This window comes from Oratosquilla oratoria, chromosome 40, assembly GCF_046742065.1.
Source record: "Oratosquilla oratoria isolate Oo_2021 chromosome 40, ASM4674206v1, whole genome shotgun sequence".
Lineage (NCBI taxonomy): Eukaryota > Metazoa > Arthropoda > Malacostraca > Stomatopoda > Squillidae > Oratosquilla > Oratosquilla oratoria.
The window spans coordinates 25,485,514-25,511,155 of record NC_134816.1 but is presented as its reverse complement, the minus strand read 5'-3'; the positions used below and the strand labels follow the sequence as shown (position 1 = coordinate 25,511,155).

At 37.3% G+C, this 25,642-nt stretch overlaps 1 protein-coding gene across 10 annotated transcripts in view; it reads left to right on the top strand.

Moving 5' to 3' along the window:
- The window catches only part of Gprk2 (G protein-coupled receptor kinase 2), a 61,293-nt gene that overhangs the window by 24,556 nt on the left and 11,095 nt on the right, over nt 1-25,642 (top strand). For 3 of the 10 annotated variants that reach the window (XR_012965922.1, XR_012965921.1, XR_012965920.1), the window contains exons 5-14: nt 8,749-8,945; nt 9,718-9,922; nt 10,022-10,168; nt 10,274-10,448; nt 10,635-10,750; nt 11,116-11,208; nt 11,899-12,042; nt 12,162-12,299; nt 12,408-12,533; nt 12,816-12,919. Coding sequence is in view for 2 of the 10 variants with exons in the window: in XM_076177331.1 (XP_076033446.1) it covers nt 8,749-8,945; nt 9,718-9,922; nt 10,022-10,168; nt 10,274-10,448; nt 10,635-10,750; nt 11,116-11,208; nt 11,899-12,042; nt 12,162-12,299; nt 12,408-12,533 (1,341 nt within the window). In the remaining 8 variants the exon portion in view is untranslated. Of the gene's footprint in view, nt 1-8,748; nt 8,946-9,717; nt 9,923-10,021; nt 10,169-10,273; nt 10,449-10,634; nt 10,751-11,115; nt 11,209-11,898; nt 12,043-12,161; nt 12,300-12,407; nt 12,534-12,812; nt 12,920-25,642 lie in introns of all 10 variants that reach the window. The other 7 variants (XR_012965919.1, XR_012965918.1, XR_012965917.1 and 4 more) reach the window with 3 other exon arrangements.

Genomic DNA, 25,642 nt, shown 5'->3' with positions numbered 1-25,642 from the left:
GAGAGGATTAGGAGAGGAACAGAAGGAGTAATTGGTGAGGAACAGTGTGGATTTAGGACAGGTAGAGGTTGTGTAAATCAGATCTTTGTGGTAAGACAGATATGTGAGAAAGCTATAGGAAAGGGGAAGGATGTTTTTTGGGCTTTTATGGATCTGGAAAAGGCTTATGATAGGGTAGACAGAAAGGCACTGTGGGAGGTTATGAAGATATATGGGATAGGAGGAAAGCTTCTGGGAGCTGTCAAGAGTTTTTATGAGAATAGTAGAGCTTGTGTCAGGATTGGAAATGGAGAGAGTGAGTGGTTCGAGGTAAAGGTGGGACTTCGTCAAGGATGCGTTATGTCACCCTGGCTGTTCAACTTATACATGGATGGGGTGGTGCGAGAGGTAAATGCAAGGGTAGTGGGCAAGGGATTGGAGATGGTTAAAGAAAATGGAAAAAAGTGGGAGGTGAGCCAGTTGTTGTTTGCGGACGACACTGCGCTTGTGGCAGGATCGGAGGAGGGATTGAGGAAGTTGGTGGCAGAGTTTGGGAGAGTATGTGATAGAAGAAAGCTAAAGATAAATGTGGGTAAAAGTAAGGTGATGAGATGTACAAGGGGTGAAAGTGGCAGTAGACTGGAAGTGAGCAATAAGGGAGAGCGACTGGAGGAAGTGGATAGTTTTAGATACTTGGGTGCAAATGTGGCAGGAAAAGGTGGAGTGAAAGTGGAGGTAGAATGTAGATTGAGAGAAGCGAGTAAATGCCTTGGTGGATTAAAGAGTGTAATGAGGAACAGACATTTGGGAATGGATGCTAAGAGGAGACTGTATGAAGGAGTGATTGTGCCAACAGCACTGTATGGGGCAGAAACATGGAACATAAGAGAAGAAGAGAGAAGGAGTTTGAATGTGTTTGAGATGAGGTGTCTGAGAAGTATGATGGGGGTTACTAGGCTAGATAGAGTGAGAAATGAGGAGGTGAGGAGGAGAACGGGGGTGGAAAGGGAGCTGGGAGATAGGGTTGATGAAAGAATATTAGGATGGTTTGGACACATGGAAAGAATGAGTGAAGAAAGACTAATTAAAGAGGTATGGAAGGCAGATGTGGAGGGAGTGAACATGAGGGGGCGTCCTAGGATGAGGTGGATGGATGGGGTAAAGGGGGCTTTGGGGAAGAGGAATATGTCTGTTGAGGAAGGACGGGAGAGGACAGAAGATAGGGGTGAATGGAGAATGGTTGTATATGGATGATGTGATGCATGAGGTGGAATGGGCGGGTGGATGGGGGGTGAGGTAGTATGTGTGAGCAAAATTGACGCAGCCCGAAGGGATTTCTCCCCGTCCTCTCATTTTATGCAATGGGGGAACGGAGAGGGGGGGTCCCCGATTTAATGAAGCGGGCTTGCTGTGGATGTGCTGTGTCTTGCAACACTGCCTCTGACCCAGGGCAGTGGACAAGGTGCAGGGATGACCCGTCATTCAGGAGGTGCTAAGATGAGAGGGAGGGTGGAGGGGTGTGGAGTGTATTCAGGGATGGAATGGGTGAGAATGATTTTATGCCTTTTATTTTTGGCTACCTCCCTTGTAAGGGGGAAAAAGCCTTGGTATATGTATGTATGTAAACAGTAAATTAAAAAATAAGCAAGAAATAGTGAAACTCCATCACTGGAATGAGGAATAAATAGAAAATGTAGAAATGGCTGAAATTATGAACAAACATTTTAAATCTGTATTCACAATTGAAAATACACATAGTTGGGATGAAGGACAGAGAAAAGGATCCCCCAATGAAAGAAATAATTGTCCATTGTATATATTCATGTACCAAAGGCTTTTTTCCCCTTACACGTGGTGTAGCCGAAAAGAAAAAGGCATAGAAATCACTCCCACTCATTTCATTTCCCATGTATTCCACTCCCCTCCACCCTCCTCCCTCCCTCCTATCTTGGCACCTCCTGGATGAAATAATTGTGACAAAGAAATAAGGGACCTTAATGTCAGAAAATCACACGGTCCGGATGGAATTGCAAATTGGATACTAAAAGAATGTGTAGATGAACTAACGGACAAAATATATAAGATAATAGATTGCTCACTCAAAGAAGGAAAGGCACCACAAGATTGGAAATATGCAAATATTGTACCAATATATAAAGGGGGAGATAAGGAAGACTGGTCTCCCTTACAAGCACAATAGCAAAAATATGTGAAAAAGTAACAAAAGTAGATGGATTAAACATCTGGAAGAAAATAATATAATAAATCCAAAACAATTTAGCTTTAGACAAGGAAGATCATGTGCCACTAACTTGATCTGTTTTTATTCGAGGCTAATAGACATAATGTAAGAAAGGGATGGATGGGCTGATTGTGCTTTCCTAGATTTACAAAAAGCATTTGATAAATTACCACACAAAAAGCTACTAAGAAAACTCAGAATAATAGGTGTACAAGGAAAGTTATTGAAATGGAAGATTTCTTGAATGGGAGGAAAATGAGGGTGTTACTTAGAGACAAAAACTCAACCTGCGAAGAAATGATAAATGGAGTCCCACAGGGTTTTGTACTGACTCCAATAATCTTTGCCATGTATATAAATAATATGGATGAAGGTATAGAATGTTATATGAACTTCTTTGCAAATGATGCAAAACTACTAAAGAAAGTGCAGAAAAAGACTGAATCACTACAGAGAGACCTGGACAAAGTCTTGGAATGGAGCCAAAATTGGGAAGTGAATTTCAACATCAAGAAATGTAGTATAATAGAGTTTGGAAAAAGTAAAACTATAATATCAAGGCAATGTAAAATTGGTACAAAGGAAGTAAAAAAGTTAGCTTGGAAAAGGACCTAGGAGTAATTATTAACAAAGATATGTCACCAGACAAGCATATTAACAAAATAGAGAAACCTTCAATTTACTAAGGTCAATAAAGGTGGCCATTAACTACTTGGATGAGGTAATGGTAAAGAAAATATTAGTCACACTGATAAGACCAAGATTAGTGTACACTGTGACACTATGGACACCCAGCACAAAAAGGAATATAAAGAAGTTAGAAAGAATCCAAAGAGCAATGACAAAGATGGCACCTACACTTAAATTGACATGCGAACAAAGATTGTCCAAACTGGAACTACTAACCCTGGAACAAAGAAGAGAGATCTACTGGCCATTTACAGAATCATGAAAGGCATGGAAGTCCTTGACAGAGAAGATTTATTTAAGTGGGATAAAAGAAAAACAAGAGCACATGAAAAGAAACTGAAAAAGGATAGTTATAAAAGAGATCTGAAAAAAAAAGTTTAGTTTCCCACACAGAGTGGTGGATTGTCTGGAACAAATTTGACAAAACAGTAGTATATGCAAAAACCATACAAGAAATTATGAACGAACTAGATGCTGAAAGATACAAAGACAGGTCACTATGAGCATAGCTCCCTTCCTGTATAATAGAACTAGGTAAATACATACACACACACACACACACACACACACACACATGGATTATATAATTATTGGATTAAAAACAGAAACGAGAATAAGGGCAGAGGAATCATATATTTGGCCAAGAAAAACGTAAGTGTGACAGGTTACAGAGAGTAAAAACAGTGGAAATGATCATTTTAAAAGTTGAAGACAGCGACATGAAAAGTAGGTTTGTGGTGATTTTTGTGCCCCCAAAATTGGGCTCTTGGAAAGAGGGCAAGCATTAAAAAATGTTGGAAGATACAAGGGATTCATTAAATGAGATGCTGAAGGATGGAGGTAACCTGGTACTTTTTGGAGATTTTAACTGCTAGGAAATCTGTTGGGAAGAGATGACAGTGAAAGGTGGAGAAGATCTATGGGAAAATGTAATACTTGATTATAGAACATACAATGACACAATGGGTAAAAAAAAAAGCCAGATATAGAAGTAATGAACCATTGAGACTGGATTTGATATTTACAACTGAACCTGAAATTGTGGATAAAATTGAATACAAGACACCATTTGGGAAGAGTAACCACATACTAAGAGGTTGAACTAAAGGTGGAAATGTAGAGAGAAATGAGAAATACAGAAAAGGAAGACTGATGAATAACAAAACGTATTTTGGGAAATTTAAGAAATTATTTCATAATTCAAATTGGGAAAAATTCTACAATAGACACAAGTGGAAGAGAAATGGATAATTTTGATAGAAATTTGTAATAAAGGAGTGAATAAATATATACCAAGACAGAAACAGGAAAAGGTGTTTTTTTAAGTGCTGGTTCAACAGAAGATGCAGTGTGGTGAAAGAAGAGATAAAGCTTGGAAAAGATGGAAAAAATATAAAAAACCTGGAAAGTAGCAAATGAATATGTAAAAGTGTGCAGAGAGGAAAAAAGAAACTATGTAAAAGATATCATAGAAAAATGTTAAGATCAACCCAAACTATTCTATTGATATGTGAATGGTAGATTTAAAAATAAATAGAAAATGGTGAAACTATGCCGCAGAAATATAGAATATACAGAAGATATAAAAATGGCTGAAGTCATGAACAATCACTTCAAGTCTGTTTTCACTAGAGAAAAAGTACAGCATTGGGACAAAGGAATTGAAGTGCAATCCCCCCATGAGGGGAATAACAATATCACTAAAAGAAATAAGGGATCACTTAACGAACCTTGATGTCAGGAAATCACACGACCCAGATGGAATTGCAAATTGTATACTAAAAGAAAGTAAAGAAGAATTAATGGACAAAATATATAACAAGTTGCTCATTCAAAGGAAAAATACCAAAGGACTGAAAAATTCCAATATTGTACCAATATATAAAGGAGGAAACAAAGGTGAACCAACAAATTACAGACTGGTCTCCCTTACATACACTGTAGCCAAAATTTGTGAAAGAATGGTCAAGAATAGATGGATAAAACACCTGGAAGAAAACTATAATAAACCGGAGACAATTTGGATTCAGACGGGGAAGATCATGTGTCACAAATTTAATCTTTTTCTACTCAAGACTAATAGATATAATACAAGAAAGGGGTGGATGGGTTGATTGTGCTTTCCTAGACTTACAAAAAACCTTCAACAAAGTGCCACAATTTTTTTTTTTTTAAATTGGAAAACACAGGAAGGATATAAGGTAACCTACTAAACTGGATGGAGGATTTCTTGCATGGTAGAAAAATAAGAGTAGTGCTCAGAGAAGAGTTCAGCTTGGGAGGAGGTAATTAGTGAAGTTCCACAGGGATCGGTATTGGCTCCAATAATGTTCACTATTTATGTGAATGACATGGATGAAAATGTGTACTGTTACATGAGGTTATTTGCAGATGATACAAATACTGTAGCCAAAATTTGTGAAAAAATGGTCAATAATAGATGGATAAAACACCTGGAAGAAAACGATATAATAGACCCAAGACAATTTGGATTCAGACAGGGAAGATCATAAGCCACAAATTTAACCGGTTTCTACTCAAGACTATAGATATAATACAAGAAAGGGATGGATGGGCTGATTGTACTTTCCTAAACTTGCAAAAAGTCTTCGACAAAGTACCATACAAAAAATTATTTTAAAAATTGGTAAATATAGGAAGGATACTAGGTATATTACTAAACTGGATGGAGGATTTTTTGCATGGTAGAAAAATAAGAGTAGTGCTCAGAGAAAAGAGTTCAGCTTGGGAGGAGGTAATTAGTGGATTTTGACGTGGAAGAACATGTGCTTTTACTCGAGGCTAATAGAAATAATTCAAACAGGGGACAGATGGGTAGATTGTGCCTTCTTAGATTTACAAAAGGCATTTGACAAAGTACCACACAAAAAGCTAAGAAAAATTTAAACAATATGCGGAATACAAGGGAAGTTATTGGAATGGATGAAAGATGTCTTGAATGTGAGGAAAATGAGGATGCTACTAAGAACTCAAATTGGGAAGAAATGATAAGTGGAGTCCCACAAGGCTCTGTGTTTGCAGATGATGCAAAACTACTAAATAGAGTAAGTACAGAGGAAGATTGCTAATCATTACAAGAAGACCTGGACAAAGTCTGGAAATGGAATCAGAAGAGTGAAGTGAATTTCAACATTAAGAAATGTAGTGTAATGAAATTTGGAAAGAGTAAAAACAGAATATCGGGACAGTACAAAATTGGTACAAAGGAAATTAAAAAAGTCAACTCATAAAGGGACCTAGGATTAACTATTACCAATGACATGGCACCAGACAAACATATCAACTAATTAGTTGGAGAAACTTTCAATCTATTAAGATCAACGAAAGTGGACTTTGACTAGATGGATGAAGAAATGGTAAAGAAAATATTAGCTATATAGATAAGACCAAAATTGGAGTATGCTGTGACACTATGGACACCTAGTACTAAAAAGAACAAAGAAATTAGAAGGAATTCAAAGAGGAATGACAAAGATGGCACCAACACACTCCAAATTGACATGCAAACAAAGATTGGACAAACTCGAACTACCAACCCTGGAACAAAGAAGAGAAAGAGGAGACCTATTAACCATCTACAGAATTATGAAAAGGATGGAAGTCCTTCATAGAGATGACTTACTAAAGTTGGATAGAAGACACAAGAAGAAACTTAAAAAGTATAGTTACAGAAGAGATCTGAAAAAAGAATAGCTTCCCACACAGAGTGATAGATATCTGGAACAAAATGAATGAGGAAACAGTGAGTGCAAAAACCATACAAGAATTTAAGATCAAACTGGATGTTTAAAGATACAAAAGTGGGTCACTATGAGCATAGCCCTCTTCCTGTAAAATACAACTAGGTAAACTAGGTAAATACATACACACACACATTGAAAGGACGACAGATTTCAATATATATGCATAGATACTTGGAATATGATAATTGTAAAATCAGGGATATAGATTAAGTTGGAATTTGAGGCTATGTAGGAAAAAAAAAATGGAGAATAAGAGACGGGATCCAACGAGCATTGCTCCTGTCTTGTAGCTGTACTACAGTTAGGTAAATACCCAACCCCCATCACCAAAGGGCCTTTCAGGGATGACTGAATCAAGTTCTGCATCATACATTAAAAGCCATTTAACCACTCCTTCTTATATTGCCCAAAATACTTTAGACTGGAGGAAGAAGTGGACATTTGAAAGTATTTGGGGGATGTGAAAACTAAGAATAAATTAATTTCTATTAGTTGGGATGCTCGCTAGCCAAGCAGGTTAAGGCATCATTACTTGCGGCACAAGTTGAGGTGATGGTGGTTCGAACCCTGCCATAGGCGAGTTGAACTAAAGGCATGGTTCATTAAATTCTACACTACAAACTATGAGGGACACCATCCTAGCCTTCAGATAGGGGGGAGTTTGAGATGTAAAACCAAATCACCTTCAATCACCTATTAGTTTGAAATATTGTACAAGAGATACAAGGCCCAATGAATTGATTGATTATTCTGGAAATTTCCCCTAAACTCGGTGTGTAAAAGGCATACAAAGATTTATTATCTCCCCTTCCACCCATAACACCTCCATATACCCCTTTTATCATTTCTGTTATCTTCCCAATTACCCTCTACGCACCTTCCCACCACCCCTTTGCATGTGAACTGTGCATGGTAAATTTTCTTGTTGTTATTCAGCATCTTGTTTGGTGTAGCTTACTACATATAACAGATGCCACAAAGCTAAAGGGGGAGTGTCTGAGCTTTGTGAATATTTCAGGAGTGGTGTTCTTTTTTTTTATTATTATTATTATTATTCTGTGGACTTAATTTCTGGAAAAAAAATACATTGTTGGGTGTTCACTTGACACTGTATGGGTTAAGGATTGTTTTCACATGAAGCACAGGAAAACAATTAATTAGATATGAAATAGATGTTACTTATGATTTGATTACTCCAGCATGAAAATCTAGTCCTCAGATTTTTTTTTTTTTTTTTTTTTTTATTTTTTTTTTTTTTTTTTTTTAAATCTTTATTTTAGTATGATGTGGGTCGTGATATTTAGAGCAGATTTTTTAGTTTATTGGTAATTAGATGTACATTAGATAATTGATTAATGCTTTTGAAGTTTGATTATGCCTGTGATAGAATTACGGTAGTTCACTTGTTATGCACTCATCCCATGTTTGGTAAGCGAGGTGGAACTTAGACTCTGAATCATTCAGTCAACAGGGAAACAAGGATGAAATGCTATGAACACCACCCCTTTTGCATGGACAGATTATATTTCCACAGTTCCTCAAGTTCAAGTGCTGTAAGTCAGACATAATATGCTCCTGTTATGGTGTAAGCAACATAGCCTCTTAAATCTTCTTTGCAGAAAGATGAAATTTTCATGTAACTTTTTTATTTATTTTTATATATTTTCTTTTTCCTCTCTCTTTCTCTCTCTCTCTCTCTCTCTCTCTCTCTCTCTCTCTCTCTCTCTCTCTCTCTCTCTCTCTCTCTCTCTCCTTCTCACTTGTGCTCTGCACAAATTGGGTCAAAAACAAATAATTTTGTATTTCTTACTCTCCCCACTAAAATTCACTAGTCATTTCTCTATCTATAGTAAAATGTTTAGTAGTTTTGATGGATGCGCAAGTTTCCATAAACAGACCTTCTCCAATGTGTTCATAAACACGTTCGAGAATCTTTACCTAACCTAGTGTAGAGATTATGGTTGCATTAATTGTGACATAACTTGTTTATTGTATAATCAATAATGTGATAATCAGTAGCACTTATGTTTGTGTTGATGTGAGTATTATAACCTTTACTTTGCATTGTTACAGCAGTCCGAAGAAAAGGTGATAGATGTATTAAATGAATCGTTGGTATCCAGTTGCAAAGAGAATTTAGATCAAGCTAGCAAAGACCTTTTCACTGAGAGTAATGAAGCCGTCAAGCAGTTCCTGGCCAATGAACCCTTCAGAGAATTTGAAAATTCCATGTATTTTCATAGATACCTTCAGTGGAAATGGCTAGAAAGGTAAATTACCATGTTCATTGCATAGTCTTGCAAGGACATTTCATAGTTTGATTTTGAGTAATGGTATTCTTTAGCTGTTTGTTGGGTTTACTTAATGGCCACTGGGTAATGAATATAATACTGTATTAATTTTTTAATTAACAGGAAGATTCTTTTTGGAGTTTTCATTTTTTAATTAACAGGAAGATTCTTTTTGGAGTTTTCTTAGTCACATTTATACACTTATCACATTAGGGACTTTAACACAAAGTGATCAAGGAGGTATATTTTAGAGTATTCACGCAACAGTGAAAGCTGTAGTTTACTTCACCAGGACAAAAATAGTGAAAATGTTTGAAAATTTAGCTTAAAATTCATTATATTAGAACCAATGGGGATCAGTGATGGCTACCTGCTAGCAATGGTCTTGCAAGATGGATGGTAGAGAGAATTATCTCCTTGCTGCCCATTTTCATAATCTGTAAACCCCTTCACCTTGACCTGGAGAGGCAATCTTGAGGAGCCAACACTCTGTCTCAGGACAGGGCCCAGTATCTATCAATTTCATTTGTACTTCTTCCACCTTTTTCCATAAGTTAACTGCTGCCATTCTCTTGCTTTCTCTCTAATACAACACAAACAGTCCAAAGTTTCATCCCAGAGAAATCTATGGGAGGGCTCAAGGACTATTGCCAACCATTGTGAGGCTACAAGTTTCCAGCCACTGAACTTAGTCAACAATTATTATTAAAACTAAACTTCAACTGAGTAACTACTAACGCTTCTTTTCCAGTCAACCCGTGACCTATAAGACATTCCGAATGTACAGAGTTTTAGGCAAAGGAGGCTTTGGGGAAGTCTGTGCATGTCAAGTCCGAGCAACAGGCAAAATGTATGCTTGTAAAAAACTAGAAAAAAAAAGAATAAAGAAAAGAAAAGGTGAAGCAATGGTGTTAATAGAAAAACAAATATTACAAAAGATTAATTCCAGATTTGTTGTAAGTTGAATCTTTGTTTGGTGAAATTTATTACTGTGTAATTTGAAGTATACTGTACTGGGTAATGTATGGGTCTTGAGACATTTTGTATCTTTTTAGGTAAGCTTAGCATATGCATATGAAACTAAAGACTCGCTGTGTCTAGTCTTAACAATCATGAATGGTGGTGATTTGAAGTTCCACATTTACAACATGGGAGGAGACCCAGGCTTTGAGATGGAAAGAGCTGTTTTCTATGCTGCCGAGGTTTGTTTATTGTTTATACCTATTGTCTAATTTTATATAGTAAAGAAAAGTGATATATTGTACTTTCATTGGAATTACTTAATAGTGAAATGTTACCCATTATAGGTACTATGTGGACTTGAACATCTCCATGCACAAGGAATTGTCTATAGAGATTGTAAGCCAGAAAACATTTTGCTAGATGACCATGGGCATGTCAGAATATCAGACCTGGGGTTAGCCATTCAGATACCTGAAGGTGAAATGGTCAGAGGTAGAGTAGGCACTGTAGGTTATATGGGTAAGTAAAACAAGAGTGTCATGGCCAGTACACAATGCAAGCATGTGCTCTCTTACAAACAAAGTACTTACTGCCATATGCATTTTATCATTATTTGTAATAGGTTTAATGCACTTTCCATTTGATAAGATATTTTAAAGTGTTTTCTTAATGTTGTGGCTAATTGATTTATCTTGTATTCTACAGCACCAGAGGTTATAGACAATGAAAAATACATCTTTTCTCCAGACTGGTTTAGCTATGGTTGCTTAATATATGAAATGATTGAAGGGCAAGCACCCTTCAGAGCTCGGAAAGAAAAGGTATTTTATCTCCTAGATAGTTATTTATATGTTGTGACTCTCACTACAGATTTATATATATATATATATTTATTTATTTATTTATTTATTTATTTATTTATTTACCAAAAGAGCCTTTACTCCTTATAGAGGGGATGGCAGAGTCAAAACACACACCCCATCCCACACCCATCCAAAACCCATTTGTGACTTTTTTTCTTAGCTCTTTGTGGGTGAAGGGTCATTTCTGTACCTTGACTACTGCTTGAGTAAGAGGTATTATAGCTGAAATGGGGATGGCATTGTTTGACTTGTATATATTGTATACTATGAATTAGAATTTTATTTCTATGGCATCCTTATGACTGAAAGCATTTTCTTTCAAGGTAAAACGTGAAGAAGTTGACAGGAGAGTTAAGGAGGTACAAGAAACTTATTCTCACAAATTTTCTGAAGAGGCAAAGGCTCTATGTCAGAAGGTAAGTAAAATTTGTTTTGTAGTTTTTAAATTGTGCAGACCCAGAGGTGGGAGGGGAAGTTGAATGGGTTTTGTATTTGATTATGATTGTGGTTGTGTACTTTGATATGGTGTCACTACTTCCTATATTAAGGGGAAAGGGCTTTTGTTATAGATATTATCACTAATCCCTGCAGTGTTGTTTGTCTACTATCAACATTTCATCCTCCACAACTGTATGTATGTACCAAGGGCTTTTTCCCCCTTGTAAGAAAGGTAGCCAAGCCTAAGGTATGCACTCACAGTTGTAGAGAAGATTACTCCACAACTAACATGTTATTTAAGTTCAATCCCTCTCCTTCTCCCACATTTTTACTTGTCTGTGTCTATCCTTATGTTAGTTTCTTTTATCTTGAATCTTCACATGAGAAAAGTAGTGAAGATTTCCAGTTTCTTCAATCTCTTTGAATCACTTTTTATGACATGTAAGGGAAAACAGTAGCATATACCCACATCACATTGATCCAAAAACCCCATTTGTTGTCCCTTCCATCTTAGCTCCTTCGGGTCATTGGGAAGAGGGACCAGGGGCAGTATATTGATTGATTAATCTTAGCTCCATGCAGATGAAGGTCATCCTTATCTTCTCACTGCTCAGGTCAGAGGCAATACAGCAAGATTTTTAGTAAAATTCATTTTCATTATTTTACAGCTGTTGAAGAAAAGTGGAAAGGAACGTCTTGGATGTGGTAGCGGAAGACAAGGTGCACAAGAAGTTAAAAAACAGGATTTTTTTAAGAATATAAACTGGAAAAGGCTGGAGGCAGGGATTTGTGAGCCTCCATTCAGTCCAGACGTAAGTCATGAAAACCAGTGTCTTTCACAAACAAATTGCACAGTTGTATACTTTAGGTAGTATACGTCAGCTTAATCATAGCTCTGATTAAGTCTTACAAATTTTTTTCTATGTTACAGCCTCATGCAGTGTATGCTAAAGATGTGTTGGACATAGAACAATTCAGCACAGTCAAAGGAGTAAATTTAGATGCTACAGATGACACATTTTACTCTAAATTTAACACAGGATCTGTATCTATACCATGGCAACATGAGGTCAGTCTTCATTTAAGTATACTAGTGCAAAAAGAATGATTATGTATTATCTTGTGATTAGGGAGAGAAAAGGAAGGGAAGTGGTAAGTTTTAATTATCTGTTTTCAGATGATAGAAACTAAGTGTTTTGAAGAGCTAAATGTTTTTGGTGTCAACAATTCACCAAGCCCAGACCTACGGCTAGACCTTCCACCCCCCGAGGATAGCAAGAGCTGCTTTCCCTTTAGACGACGGGTACGATTGGCTATATTTCAAGTCTCGTTTATCTTATCACAAACAATTTAGATTTGCTTAACTGTGTAGATACTAGGAACATTTTCATTCTTTTCCATGTACAAATTTGTTGTAAGGTTGTTGATAGTTTTATGCTTGACTTAAATACAACGTAAACAATCAGTTCCATTACTGTGATCGCACAATAAGCATCCTGCTTTATGGCTACATTGCCTGGTTGCACTGTGTTATATTTCGGAGCATCCCATTTACTAGAGCATGAATGTGTATCTCTTTCAGCAGCATTGATTCTAAACTTGCACAAGACTTGTGCATACAATAGCCCTTCATTAGCTTGGACCTTCATATCTCGGACTCCGTATAACTCAGACCGGGGATTTTCCGAGGTAAGCTATTATGAGGTAAAGATATCTCGGAAAAAAATAATTGCAGAGTGTGTCACCTTGTGGTCAGATTTGAACTGATTATGAGCAATACATCACCAACACAAATTGAATTACTGGATGTGAGTGTGCTACAAAGTTTTGTAAATAGCTTACCTAGACTACATGGATTGTGATACGAGTTTAGTATGGTGTCCAAATTGAGAAAAACTAAAAGGGCTAACATTGTTGAATACGAGCATTATGGCGGTCAACAATTTATGTATCATATAGCAATAACACAAGTTGATGGGTTCCACATGTATCAAGTGAACATTGCAGGCATTCTCTTCATGTGTTAAGAAAAACACAAGAAAGAAGCAAGTGGTAACTTTGGCACATATTTGAATAGCAAAAGAAGGACTATTGCCTTATGCATGACAGTAGTACTGTTTATATATTGAAAAGAACAAAGTGGTGACTAGGATCAGAGATTGAAACCTACATATTTGGATATGAACCAAAAAAATTCTCCCCCATGTAAGGACCAAGTCAAAGTACCCACATACACCAGGATAGAAAAAATATATATTGATATGGAAACAAGTTGCAAAATTATGGTGAATGCAGGAAAAAATCTCTCAAAGAGGTGGGAATAGTTGGGGAGCCATGCCAGTTTGATAGAATATTCTGATTTGATGGCAATTTTGTGAATGCACATACCCCTTATACCCTAGCAGAATGTTCATGTTTGTACCATTTGAACATTACCTTCTCCAGTTCATACATTTTCTTGGCCTTGTGGAGAGTTTCCAGTTGTGAGGATTTCTTTTTATTTCGGCTGCATTTTTCAGACCCATAGTAAGTGGTGCAACTTATCCTAAATACTTATGACCTGCAGTGACACTCCAACCTTAATGCATTCTACCACTTACCAGTTATGGGAAATGCCTAATTTAATTCCCAATTTCTCTGAAGAGGCAACTATAGGATGTTTACCTTCCATTGTGCTGATACTTGGAGTTACTGAAACATAGAATGCAAAAGCTACCAGACAGCATAATTGACACATTAAAATGGTGGCAGAACTGTGAGAGATGATGCTGGGTAGAGGGCAAAATTATGACAGTGCAGTGGTGAATGTAATTAGGATTATGCACATAGGTGCCCAGCATTGATTGGAAAAAAAAAACATTGCAGAGGAAACACAGTAAATTTTGCATTTTTGTCATTGGATAGATCTCTGGTACGTAAATACATTGTTTAAGAAGAGAAACAAGCACAAGTACATATGGGCCAGGGTGGTGGGCTGGAGAATAAATGAAGGGGTATTAATGGATTAATTTAGATTGAGAGAAGCAAGTAAATGCCATGGGGGGATTAAGAAGTGTAATGAGGAATAGACATTTGGGAATGGATGCTAAGAGGAGATTGTATGAAGGAATGATTGTGCCGACAGCACTGTATGGGGCAGAAACATAGAACATGAGAGAGTAAGAGTTCAAATGTGTTTAAGATGAAATGCCTGAGAAGTATGGTAGGGGTTACTAGGCTGGATAGAGTGAAAATGAGGAGGAGAGGGGTTGGAAAGGGTGTTGGTAGATAGGGTTGATGAAAGAGTATTAGGATGGTTTGGACACATGGAAATAATGAGTGAAGAAAGATTAGTAAAAGAGGTGTGGAAGGCAGAGGTGGAAGGAGTGAACATGAGGGGGCAACCAAGGATAAGATGGATGGATGGGGTAAAAGGGGCATTGGGAAATAGGGGAATGTCTGTTGAAGGAAAGGAGAAAACAGAAGATAGGAGTTAGTGGAGAACGGTTGTGTATGGATGATACAGCCAATACCCCAGATGGGTAGGGATAGCTTAAAATTTTGTTGGCAACGGGTATCAGTTGGAGATGCTAGAGAAGTAATTGATAGGAGAATGATGGGGTGAAAGGAAAAAGAGGATATACAGAATATGTTGAAAGAGATGAAAACTGGTGAGGCACCTAGGTTAAATAGTTGTCAGTGGAGTTTCTGACAAAGGGTAGTATTTATAGAGGAACAGTTGAGGTTGTTTAATGTGTGCCAAAGGGAGGGAAGTGTTCCAGTAGACTGTAAGAGTGTATGTATAAAGCCACAATATAAGGGAAAGGAGAAAAATATAAAAGGAATAGTTTTAGAGGTATCAATATCTTAATAGGAGTTGGCGAGATGTATGGGAGATTGTTAATTGAGAGGAGTAGCAGGGGAATGGAGAGAGTAATTAGGGAAGAGCATTTTGGTGTTAGGAAATGAAGGTGTGTAGATAGAATTTTTGTAAGACAAGTGTAAAAAAAAATGGCAAAGGATAAAGATGCCTTTTAGGCTTTTATGGGTTTGGAGATGGCATATGACATGGTTGATAGAGAGAATGTGTTGCTAATGTATGAGGGGGAAGTCAAAATATTTGAGTAGTAGAGCTAATGGAGAGAGGGGAAAATGGAGTGAGTTGCAGTAGGGTTATATAATGTCACCATGATTGTTCAACATGTACATTGATGGGGAGGTGAGGGAGGTAAATGAGTGCTAGGCAGTGGCTTCAAGGTAGTAAGGATGGAAATACACAAGAGACATGTCAGTTGTTTGCAGATGACACTACTTGTAGCACATGTAAGGTGGTAAGATGTAAAAGGGGTATCATGCTTCATTGCCTTTGACTTGAGCAGTGGGCTGGGGATAGCTAAGATGGGGAGGGGGGAGTACAAATTTGTCTTATAGGTGGAGGGTGAGTGTATGACTTCCACCCCTCTTGTAAGGGGGGAAAGTGCTTTTTGATGTGTTTGTATCTCTTAATAAAGACAGTCTTCACTTGCTGTTTCCTCTGTTATGCTGGCTGTTGCTAGTTGCACTCAAGTGGTTCACTACTGTGGATGAGGCAGCCCCAGTCTGCCTTTTGGAGGTATAAACATAATTGCCAGAAGGATGCCACCTTATAACAGATTCTAATTTGGAGAGTGATTGGTCATTGTGTTGTCACTGTGAACAAATGTTAAGTAGCAGATCAAGCTGACCTCAGATGTGACATGAACAGTAAATATTTTAGTGCACAGGAAAAAAATGGGTATCTTATGATGAATTGAATCTCTTGAAGAAGATAACAAATGAAGCCGTACAGATAAGGAAATATGTAATTCAACTCGGTACTGCCAAGTTAGGCTAGTTGTTTTAACATTAAAAAAAAAGAAAAAAAAAAAATCTGGCAAAGCTTCATATGCCGAACATCTGGAAGCAGAAGAAATGCATTTTCCAAGGGCACTCATTGAAAAAAGTGCCAGCATTTTGTATAAGTAAATACTCCCTGTGAGAGAAGTGTTTGTCAGTACAGCACAGTACAACTGTTTGACAGTTGTGACATTCCACCATAAGTAATTCAGTACTGTTTATTTCAATTCATCACTTGGAAGGTCATCATCACCAAAGTCACCAATGTTGATAATAATTATTGTTGCATGAAGTTTTACTAACTGGAAACTTGCAGCCCTGTAGTGGTTGGCATTGGTCATTGTGCCCGCTTTTAGATCTCTGGGAAGAAATGGACTCTGGCCTGTATTTTGTTGTTGTGGTACTGTATTTCCTACCAGGCTATAGTAGTAGGAGGAGAGAAGCAGCTGCCAGTTCTCAGTTTTTCTTGTGCAAAAAAGATTTAGGAAATAGGTCCAGAGCATCAGCCCTTAGGACCTGTATCTTCAAATGAAGGTGAGGGTGTTCATGGGTTTTGAAAATAGGAGGCAGAAAGATGATTCTAATAACTGAAAATATCCGTAGTTGATCCTTGTAGTCATCAAAATAATCAGTAACTGTTGTCATTTAGGGATATTATGTTGAAGGATATGATAGGAATGTCTGTCGAGCAAGGAAGGGAAAGATAAAAAGTTGGGCTGTTGGACAGTGTGAAGGGGACATTAGGTGCTAGCAAAGGAGAGGTGTGAATGGATAGTGGTTGTAAATGGATGAGGAAGTGATGCAGCCTAAAGGGCCTCATCTTGTCCGCTCTGTATATTTATTGAGTGGACGAGGGGGCATGGGGGTGAAATAGCTCCAGCTGTCTGCTGTGGAGGTATTGTGTCTTGCTGCATTGCCTCTGATGTGAGCAGCGTGTCAGGGGATGTAGGTGACCCTTCATCTGTGAGGTCTGTGGTATAGGTGGGTGTATCGCTGATTCTGCCATCTCGTTATAAGAGGGAAAATATTTTCTGACATAAGAAAAAAAGCAAGATAATGAAAAATAATGGGATACCATTGAGACTGCAGGCAATAACCTCAGGTTAAGAAAAGTGGGATTGTTGTTTCGTTCATCATGCTGGGCCAGAGAGAAAGGATCCAGGAGATTTATTTTGTTATGTAGTGTGGATGTAATGCTTTGACACTGCCAACCCCCCTTTTGGTATATGTATGCTTGTAGTTCATCCCTTCACCTTTATAATAACTGTCATAATATGGTCTAACTTGCCTCTACTCTTGTTAACCCCCTTTTGTTATGTATCCACCATCAGTGTTCAACTTCCTACCCCTCCAGGCTTGCATCTGTAATGTTTTAGTACTAGGTTCAGCTCAGCATGTGAGCTGTTGTGGTGCATTGAGTTCATTATGTGAAAAATAAACTTTTGGATTCAGTCCATAGTGGTAACCTGATGAAGCCTTGGCTGTCCTAGAAAATAGGACAAAGGTAGCATTTCAGGTGACTGCCAATCTTAGGAGAATGCAGTAGAAACTATGCATACCAAATTCAGTGTATTTTGTGTAGTGCAATAGGTTTTGTTTCAGTGGTAAATATATAAAGTGGATTTAATGTTTCAATTTGCTGCTCATAACTGTATGCTAGATTATTTTTGCTTTAACTGTTGTTTTCATAAATTGTTCATTAATATCAATAATTGGAATTGAGGTTTATTGAGGTATTTTAAGCAAGGTGCTGAATGGGCCTTGCCAGTAAAGCAAATACCCACCATTCCCCTGACAACATGGTGAATCACACATGCATGCACACACACATAAACTGGGTAAGAGACACAGTGGATAAAAAAAAGTGGATTGTAGTTTATGGTATTAAAGAAAAACATACATACATACATATACCAAGGCTTTTTCCCCCTTTCAAGGGAGGTAGCCAAAAAGGGAAAGGCATATAAACACTCCAACCCATTTCATCCCTAAATACACTCCACACCCCTCCCACCCTCCCTCTCATCTGAGCACCTCCTGGATGAAAAACATAATGTATATAAATACCAAAGAGAAAGAGAAAAAAATTGCAAAGGAAATTCTGAAAGAAGCTCAAGAAGAGGGACAAGAATTAGAAAAGGATATTGGGGAGGTGCATAGAATGGGACAATACTCTAGAGAAAATCCTATAGGCCACAAAAAAATCAAACTAAGGACCTGAATGATAGCAGAAGAGGTACTATCAAAAGCAACAATGCTAGCAAATAGTGAAAATTACAAAAATGTATGGGTAAAAAAGGAAATGAGCAATGAAGAAATAAAGAAAAGACACTTAGAAATGAAGTATAAAAAAAAAAAAGAGAGAAGAACAGAGACTGAAAAGAATGAGTTTTTAGGAGAGTACTGAGTTTTTAGGAGAGTACTGGACATGAGGCTGAGAAAATGGTACATCAAAAGAAAGGAAACAAACCAAAAAAGAGGAGAATTGAAAAAATTAAAAATAACATATACTAACATAGATGGTATGATTTCAGGACTAAACGAATTAAATGACTGTCAATAGAGAAATCAGACATAATGGGAATTGTGGAGAGAAAATTAAAAGGTTCAGTACCATTTAATAATGTGGGACAAGGTCTATATAACTATTGGGCAAAAAATAGAATGGAGAAACAGGGTGGAAGAGTCATGTTTTTGACTAAGAAACGTTTAAATGGACAAAGATAACAGAAGAAAAAATAATGTGGAATTGATTATGATTACAGTTGAAAACAAACATGAAAAGTAGAAAATTTATAGTAATATAAGTGCCCCCCAAAACACAGTCTTGGACAGATAGTGATCATTCCAAAATACTGGAAGACACAAAGAATGCATTAATTGAATTATTGAAAGTAGGAAACAGTAATTTTGGGTGACTTTAACTCAAAAGAAATATGTTGGGGAAGAAATGACAGTAAAAGGTGGAGAGGAACTTTGGGGAAATATTCTACTGGATGTGACCATTGACTCAGTGGGTAAAGGAAAGTACCACATATAGAAACTGTGAAGACTAGGTTTAATATTTACATCAGAGCCTGAAATCTCCTAACTGGAAGAAAAATGAGAGTAGTAATTAGAGATGAATTCTCAGATTAGGAAGAAATGATAAGTGGTGTCCCACAGGGATCAGTACTGGCCCTGATCATGTTTGCTATATACATAAATGACATGGATGAAGGAATTTAGTGTTATATGAAGTTTGCAGATGACACACAAATGCTAAAGAAAGTAAAAACTGAGGAGGATTGCAACTCATTGCAACAAGACTTGGACAAGATCTGGAAATGGACTCTAAAGTGGGAAGTGAAATTCAATATCAAGAAATGTAGTGTAATGGAATTTGGAAAAAGTAAAAACAGAATATCAAGAGATTATAAAATTGGTGAAGAAGAGGTCAAAAAAGTAAACTCGGAAAAAGACCTTGGAGTGATGATCAGCAAAGACATGACACTGGATAAGCATATTAATAGAATAGTCAGAGAAACCTATAATTTATTGAGGTCAGTAAAAGTGGCATTTGCCTATTTGGATGAGGAAATGATAAAAAAATGAATTAACTACACTAATAAGCCCAAAACTCGGGTACACAGCAACACTATGGACACCCAGTACCAAAAAGAATATAAAGAAGTTAGAAAGAATACAAAGAGCAACAACAAAGCTGGCACCAACTCTTTCCAAAATGACATATGAACAAAGACTGTCCAAATTAGAATGACCAACTTTGGGGGGACGGAGAGGGGGGTTGCCGATTTAATGAAGCGGCTTTGCTGTGGATGTGCTGTGTCTTGCGACACTGCTTCTGACCCAGGGCAGTGGACAAGGTGCAGGGATGTCCCGTCATCCAGTAGGTGCTAAGATGAGAGGGAGGGTGGAGGGGTGTGGAGTGTATTCAGGGATGGAATGGGTGGGAATGATTTTATGCCTTTTCCTTTTTGGCTACCTCCCTTGTAAGTGGGAAAAAGCCTTGGTATATGTATGTATGTATGGAACAAAGAAGGGAAAGAGGAGACTTACTATCTATAGAATTATGAAGGGAATGGAAATCTTAGATAAGAATGACTTATTGAAATGGGACAATGGAAAAACAAGAGGACATGAAAAGAAACTAAAAAAAGATAATTACAGAAGAGATCTGAAGAAGAAAAAAAAAAAAAGCTTTCCACACAGAGTGATAGATACTTGGAACAAATTGGACAAAGAAACAGTGTGTGCAAACACTCTTCATGATTTTAAGAAAAAATTGATGCTGAGAGATACAAAGACAGGTCACCACGAGCTCTCCCTTTCCGTATAATTCAACTAGGTAAATAGTTTTAGATACTTGGGTGCAAATGTGACAGGGAAAGGTGGAGTGAAAGTGGAGGTAGAATGTAGATTGAGAGAAGCGAGTAAATGCCTTGGTGGATTAAAGAGTGTAATGAGGAATAGACATTTGGGAATGGATGCTAAGAGGAGACTGTATGAAGGAGTGATTGTGCCAACAGCACTGTATGGGGCAGAAACATGGAACATAAGAGAAGAAGAGAGAAGGAGTTTGAATGTGTTTGAGATGAGGTGTCTGAGAAGTATGATGGGGGTTACTAGGCTAGATAGAGTGAGAAATGAGGAGGTGAGGAGAACAGGGGTGGAAAAGGAGCTGGGAGATAGGGTTGATGAAAGAATATTAGGATGGTTTGGACACATGGAAAGAATGAGTGAAGAAAGACTAGTAAAAGAGGTGTGGAAGGCAGATGTGGAGGGAGTGAACATGAGGGGACGTCCTAGGATGAGGTGGATGGATGGGGTGAAGGGGGCTTTGGGGAAGAGGGGAATGACTGTTGAGGAAGGACGGGAGAGGACAGAAGACAGGGGTGAATGGAGAATGGTTGTATATGGATGATGATGCGATTGCATGAGATGGAATGGGCGGGTGGATGGGGGGTGAGGTAGTATGTGTGAGCAAAATTTGACGCAACCCGAAGGGATTTCTCCCCGTCCTCTCATTTTATGCAATGGGGGGACGGAGAGGGGGGGTCACCGATTTAATGAAGCGGCCTTGCTGTGGATGTGCTGTGTCTTGCAACACTGCTTCTGACCCAGGGCAGTGGACAAGGTGCAGGGATGACCCGTCATTCAGGAGGTGCTAAGATAAGAGGGAGGGTGGAGGGGTGTGGAGTGTATTCAGGAATGGAATGGGTGGGAATGATTTTATGCCTTTTCTTTTTGGCTACCCCCCTTGTAAGGGGGAAAAAGCCTTGGTATATGTATGTATGTATGTAAATACATGCTAATAGAGTTTGAACTAAAAGAACAAATTGATTTGAGAAGAAATGAGAAACATAGAAAAGGAAGACTAATGTACAACAAAATGGATTTTAAAAAACTCAGAAAATTATTTAAAAATGGGAACTGGGAAAACTTCTTAAATGAAGAAAAACAAAGATGGAAGAGAAATGGAACATATTAAAAGAAAATTACAAGGAGGAAGAAGAAACAAAAACAGGTATACATGAAGTGCTGCTATAACAAAAAATGTAGTGAGGCTAAAGATAGAAGAGACAAATCATGGAAAAAATAAAAAAAAATCAGATGGCAAATATACATTAAACAAAGGATTACAAAGGCGGAGCATGCCAACAGGAGACCTTTTGGTCCATATGTAGGTCGGATGCAAAAAAATCATAATACTGTATTGATAAATAAAAACTATAATAACATAAATAATAAATAAAATAAATGCATAGGTATAGTTAAATAATAAACAAACAGGTAAATAGAAAATAATAATAAATTGACATATAACTAATGATAAATGAGAATCAAGCAAATAATACTAAACAAACAGGCAAATGATAGGAAAATAAATAATATAAAATAAATGATAGCTATAGTCATTACAGCATCTTGCTTAGGTGTTTAAATGATTCTTAAAGCTTCAAATTGAACTGCATTGCACTGTCTCTGCAGGAAGTTTATTCCATTCATTAACTACACTAAGAAAAATATGTAGGGAAGAAAAAAGAAACTGAAAAGGACATAATAGAAAAATGCAAGGACCAACCCAAACCATTCTACAGGTATGTAAATGATAAACTAAAAGATAAACATGAAATAGTGAAACTGCGTGAAGAAAATAATGAATATAGGTGATGTAGAAATGGCTGAACTTATGAACATTTTAAATGGTGACAGAAAGAAATAAGGGACCAAATAAAAAAAAATGTCAGAAAATCACTCTGTCCGGATGGAATTGCAAACTGGATATTAAAAGAATGTATAGATGAACTAACAGACAAAATACACAAGATAATTGATTTCTCACTCAAAGAAGGAAAAGTACCACAAGATTGGAAAAATGAAAATGTACCAATATAGAAATGAGGTGACAAAGAAAATCCAATCAACTATAGACCAGTCTCCCTTACAAGTATAATAGCAAAAATATGCGAAAAATTGACCAAAAGTAAATGGATTAAACATAAGAGAATAATATACTTAATACAAAACAATTTGGATTAAGATGTGGAAGATCATGTGCCACAAACTTGATTTGCTTTTACTCGAGACTAATAGAAATAATACAAGAAAGGGATGGATGGGCAGATTGTGCCTTCTTATATTCACAAAAAGCATATAACAAAGTACCACACAAAAAGCTACTAAGAAAAATTGAAACAATAGGTGGAATACAAGGAAATTTATTGGAATGGATGAAAGATTTCTTGAACAGGAGAAAAATGAGTGGTACTTAGAGACAAAAACTCAAACTGGGAAGAAATGTTGAGTCCCACAAGGATTTGTATTGGCTCTGATAATGTTTGCCATAAATATAAATGACATAGATGAAGGTATGGAATGTTATATGAACTTCTTTGCAGATAATGCCAAACTACTAAAGAGAGTAAGTACAGATTGTAAATCACTACATAAAGACCTGGACAAAGTCTGGGAATGGAGACAAAAGTGTGAAGTGAACCTCAACATCAAGAAATATAATATAATGGAATTTGGAAAAAGTAAAAAGATAATAGGACAATATAAAATTGGCACAAAGGAAGTTAAAAAAGTCAACTCAGAAAGGGACCTAGAAGTAACTATCACCAATGACATGGCACCAGACAAACATATCAGCAGATCAGTTGGAGAAACTTTCAATTTACTAAGATCAATGAAAGTGGCTTTTGACTACTTGGATGAAGAAATGGTAAAGAAAATATTAGTTACATTGATATGACCAAGATAGGAGTACACTGCAACAATATGGACACCGAGTACTAAAAAGAACATAAAGAAATTAGAAAGAATTCAAAGAGCAAAGACAATGGTACTAACACTCTCCAAATTGACATATGAACAAAGATTGGCCAAGCTCGAACCACCAGCCGTGGAACAAAGGAAAAAAAAAAAAAAAGAGATTACTAACCATCTACAGAATTATGAAAGGGATGGAAGTCCTTGATAGAGATGATCTAATAAAGTGAGATAAGAGAAAAAACAAGAGGACATGAAAAGAAACTTAAAAAGGATAGTTACAGAAGAGATTTGAAAAAGAATAGCTTCCCACACAGAGTGGTAGATATCTGAATGAGGAAACAGTGAGTGCAAAAACTATACAAGAATTAAAGATCAAACTGGATGCTGAAAGATACAAAAGCAGGTCACTACAAGCATAGCTCTCATCCCATAAAATACAACTAGGTAAATACACACATACAGTTATAGAAGAGACCTGAAAAATAATAGCTTTCCCCCACAGAGTGGTGGATGTATGGAACAAACTGGACAAAATGATAGTGTGTGCAAAACCATACACAAATTTAAGAACAATTTAGACACTCCGTAAGATGCAACCAGGTAAATACAACTAGGTAAAGACACACACATATGCACACAAACAAACAAACTTGTTCTATGCTGCTGAATCATGTTACCTATTCTATTTTCTTCCATCTTGTAAAGGAGGGAGCTAAGTCAAAGGCTATGCCCACCCATTCTACTCCCAATGATGGCAGGTCCACTGTGTCTAATAAGTGCTTGTATGATTTATCTGTTAAGAAAGGAATCCGTTTGGTTGCTACTTTTTGTATTTTCTTTATCTTATCAATATCCTTCACTTTGAGTGAAAATCATACAACTACTGTATATACTAATCTGGGGCAGATTAATCGTTTTTTATTAGTTTTTTCATCATTTATCCATGTAGTGAAAAAGCAGTGGCAACCAACAGCCTGTATGTCACACCCAGTCGTGGCGCAGTTGGTAGAGTTCCTGGCTGCCACTACGGAGGTCCGGGTTCGAATCCCGCCCAGGGCTGAAATAATTTCAGTATCGCTGCACTGCGGGTTGTTACTCCAACTCTCGTGGGTGGGGAGTTGGGGGTATGTTTGCGTGTAAGGTCACAGCATTACCCATAGATCGGTCATATACGAGCTCTGAGCTCTCTTCTGGGAGGGAAATGGCTGCCGATCACGAGTCCAACACGGTGATGTGTTTGTTGGGTAACTTATCCATGGTCAATACTCCCAAATCCTCCTTTTTTACCTTGTCCTCCTATGGGGTATTGACTGTACAAGTTGTATACAGTCGCATGGATCGGAGTCGCACAACGTTTTACAATGATTAGAGAGTAATCTTCTCTAAAAACAGAATGATGACAAGTTTTTAAGTTCACTATCCTTCTGTTCTACTGCCCTTGTTAAGTTCCTTACCTGTATGACCACTTCTTCAGTGTGTTATTGTCCATAAAGATGGAAGTGGTGGTTATTGTCCATAAAATGCTAATGCTCATCTTGTAAGTTGTAGTTTTTAATTCCCTGGATATTGTCCTCATTCTCATTGTTCTAAAGTTTTACACAATATTTTGTATCAGTTTCAACATTTTTTCTGCAATAACCAACTGCTTCCTTCCAGCCATTGATATAGAAATACATACATATACATATACCAAAGGTTCCCCCCCCCTTATAAGGGAGGTAGCCAAAAAACAAAGACATAAAAACCACTTCCACCGATTTCATTCCTGACATACTCCACTCCCCTCCACCCTCTTCCCTCCCTCTCATATTGGCACCTCCTGGATGACAGGTCATCCTTGCATCTTGTCAACTGCTCTGTGTCACAATAATACAACACAGACTACAGTCCAACTTGTCACCCTAGAATGATGCATAGGAAGTTCTGAGGGCTGTTACTGGGTAGTGTGGAGATGAAGTTCCAGTTACTGAAACTTGAGGCACCATTTATTTATTTATTTATTTTTATTTTATTTTTTTCTTTTGCAGTGGTTAAAGCACTATGCACCAGCCATTTTACCTCATTCTTGTTTCTGTTTAACATAAGTCTGATGGCGTTCTCCATTCCTTCACCTCTTCCTCAACAACTTTTAGCACCCTCTCTGTAGCTTCTGTAGTGACATTTGGAAAATGTAAATGAGTATTGTTAGCACAAAGTTGGATTGATACTTAGTGGTTTTCTATCAACCAAGATGTAGTACTCAGTAGATATTAGGCAAATATCTAGACTTTCATTCACTTT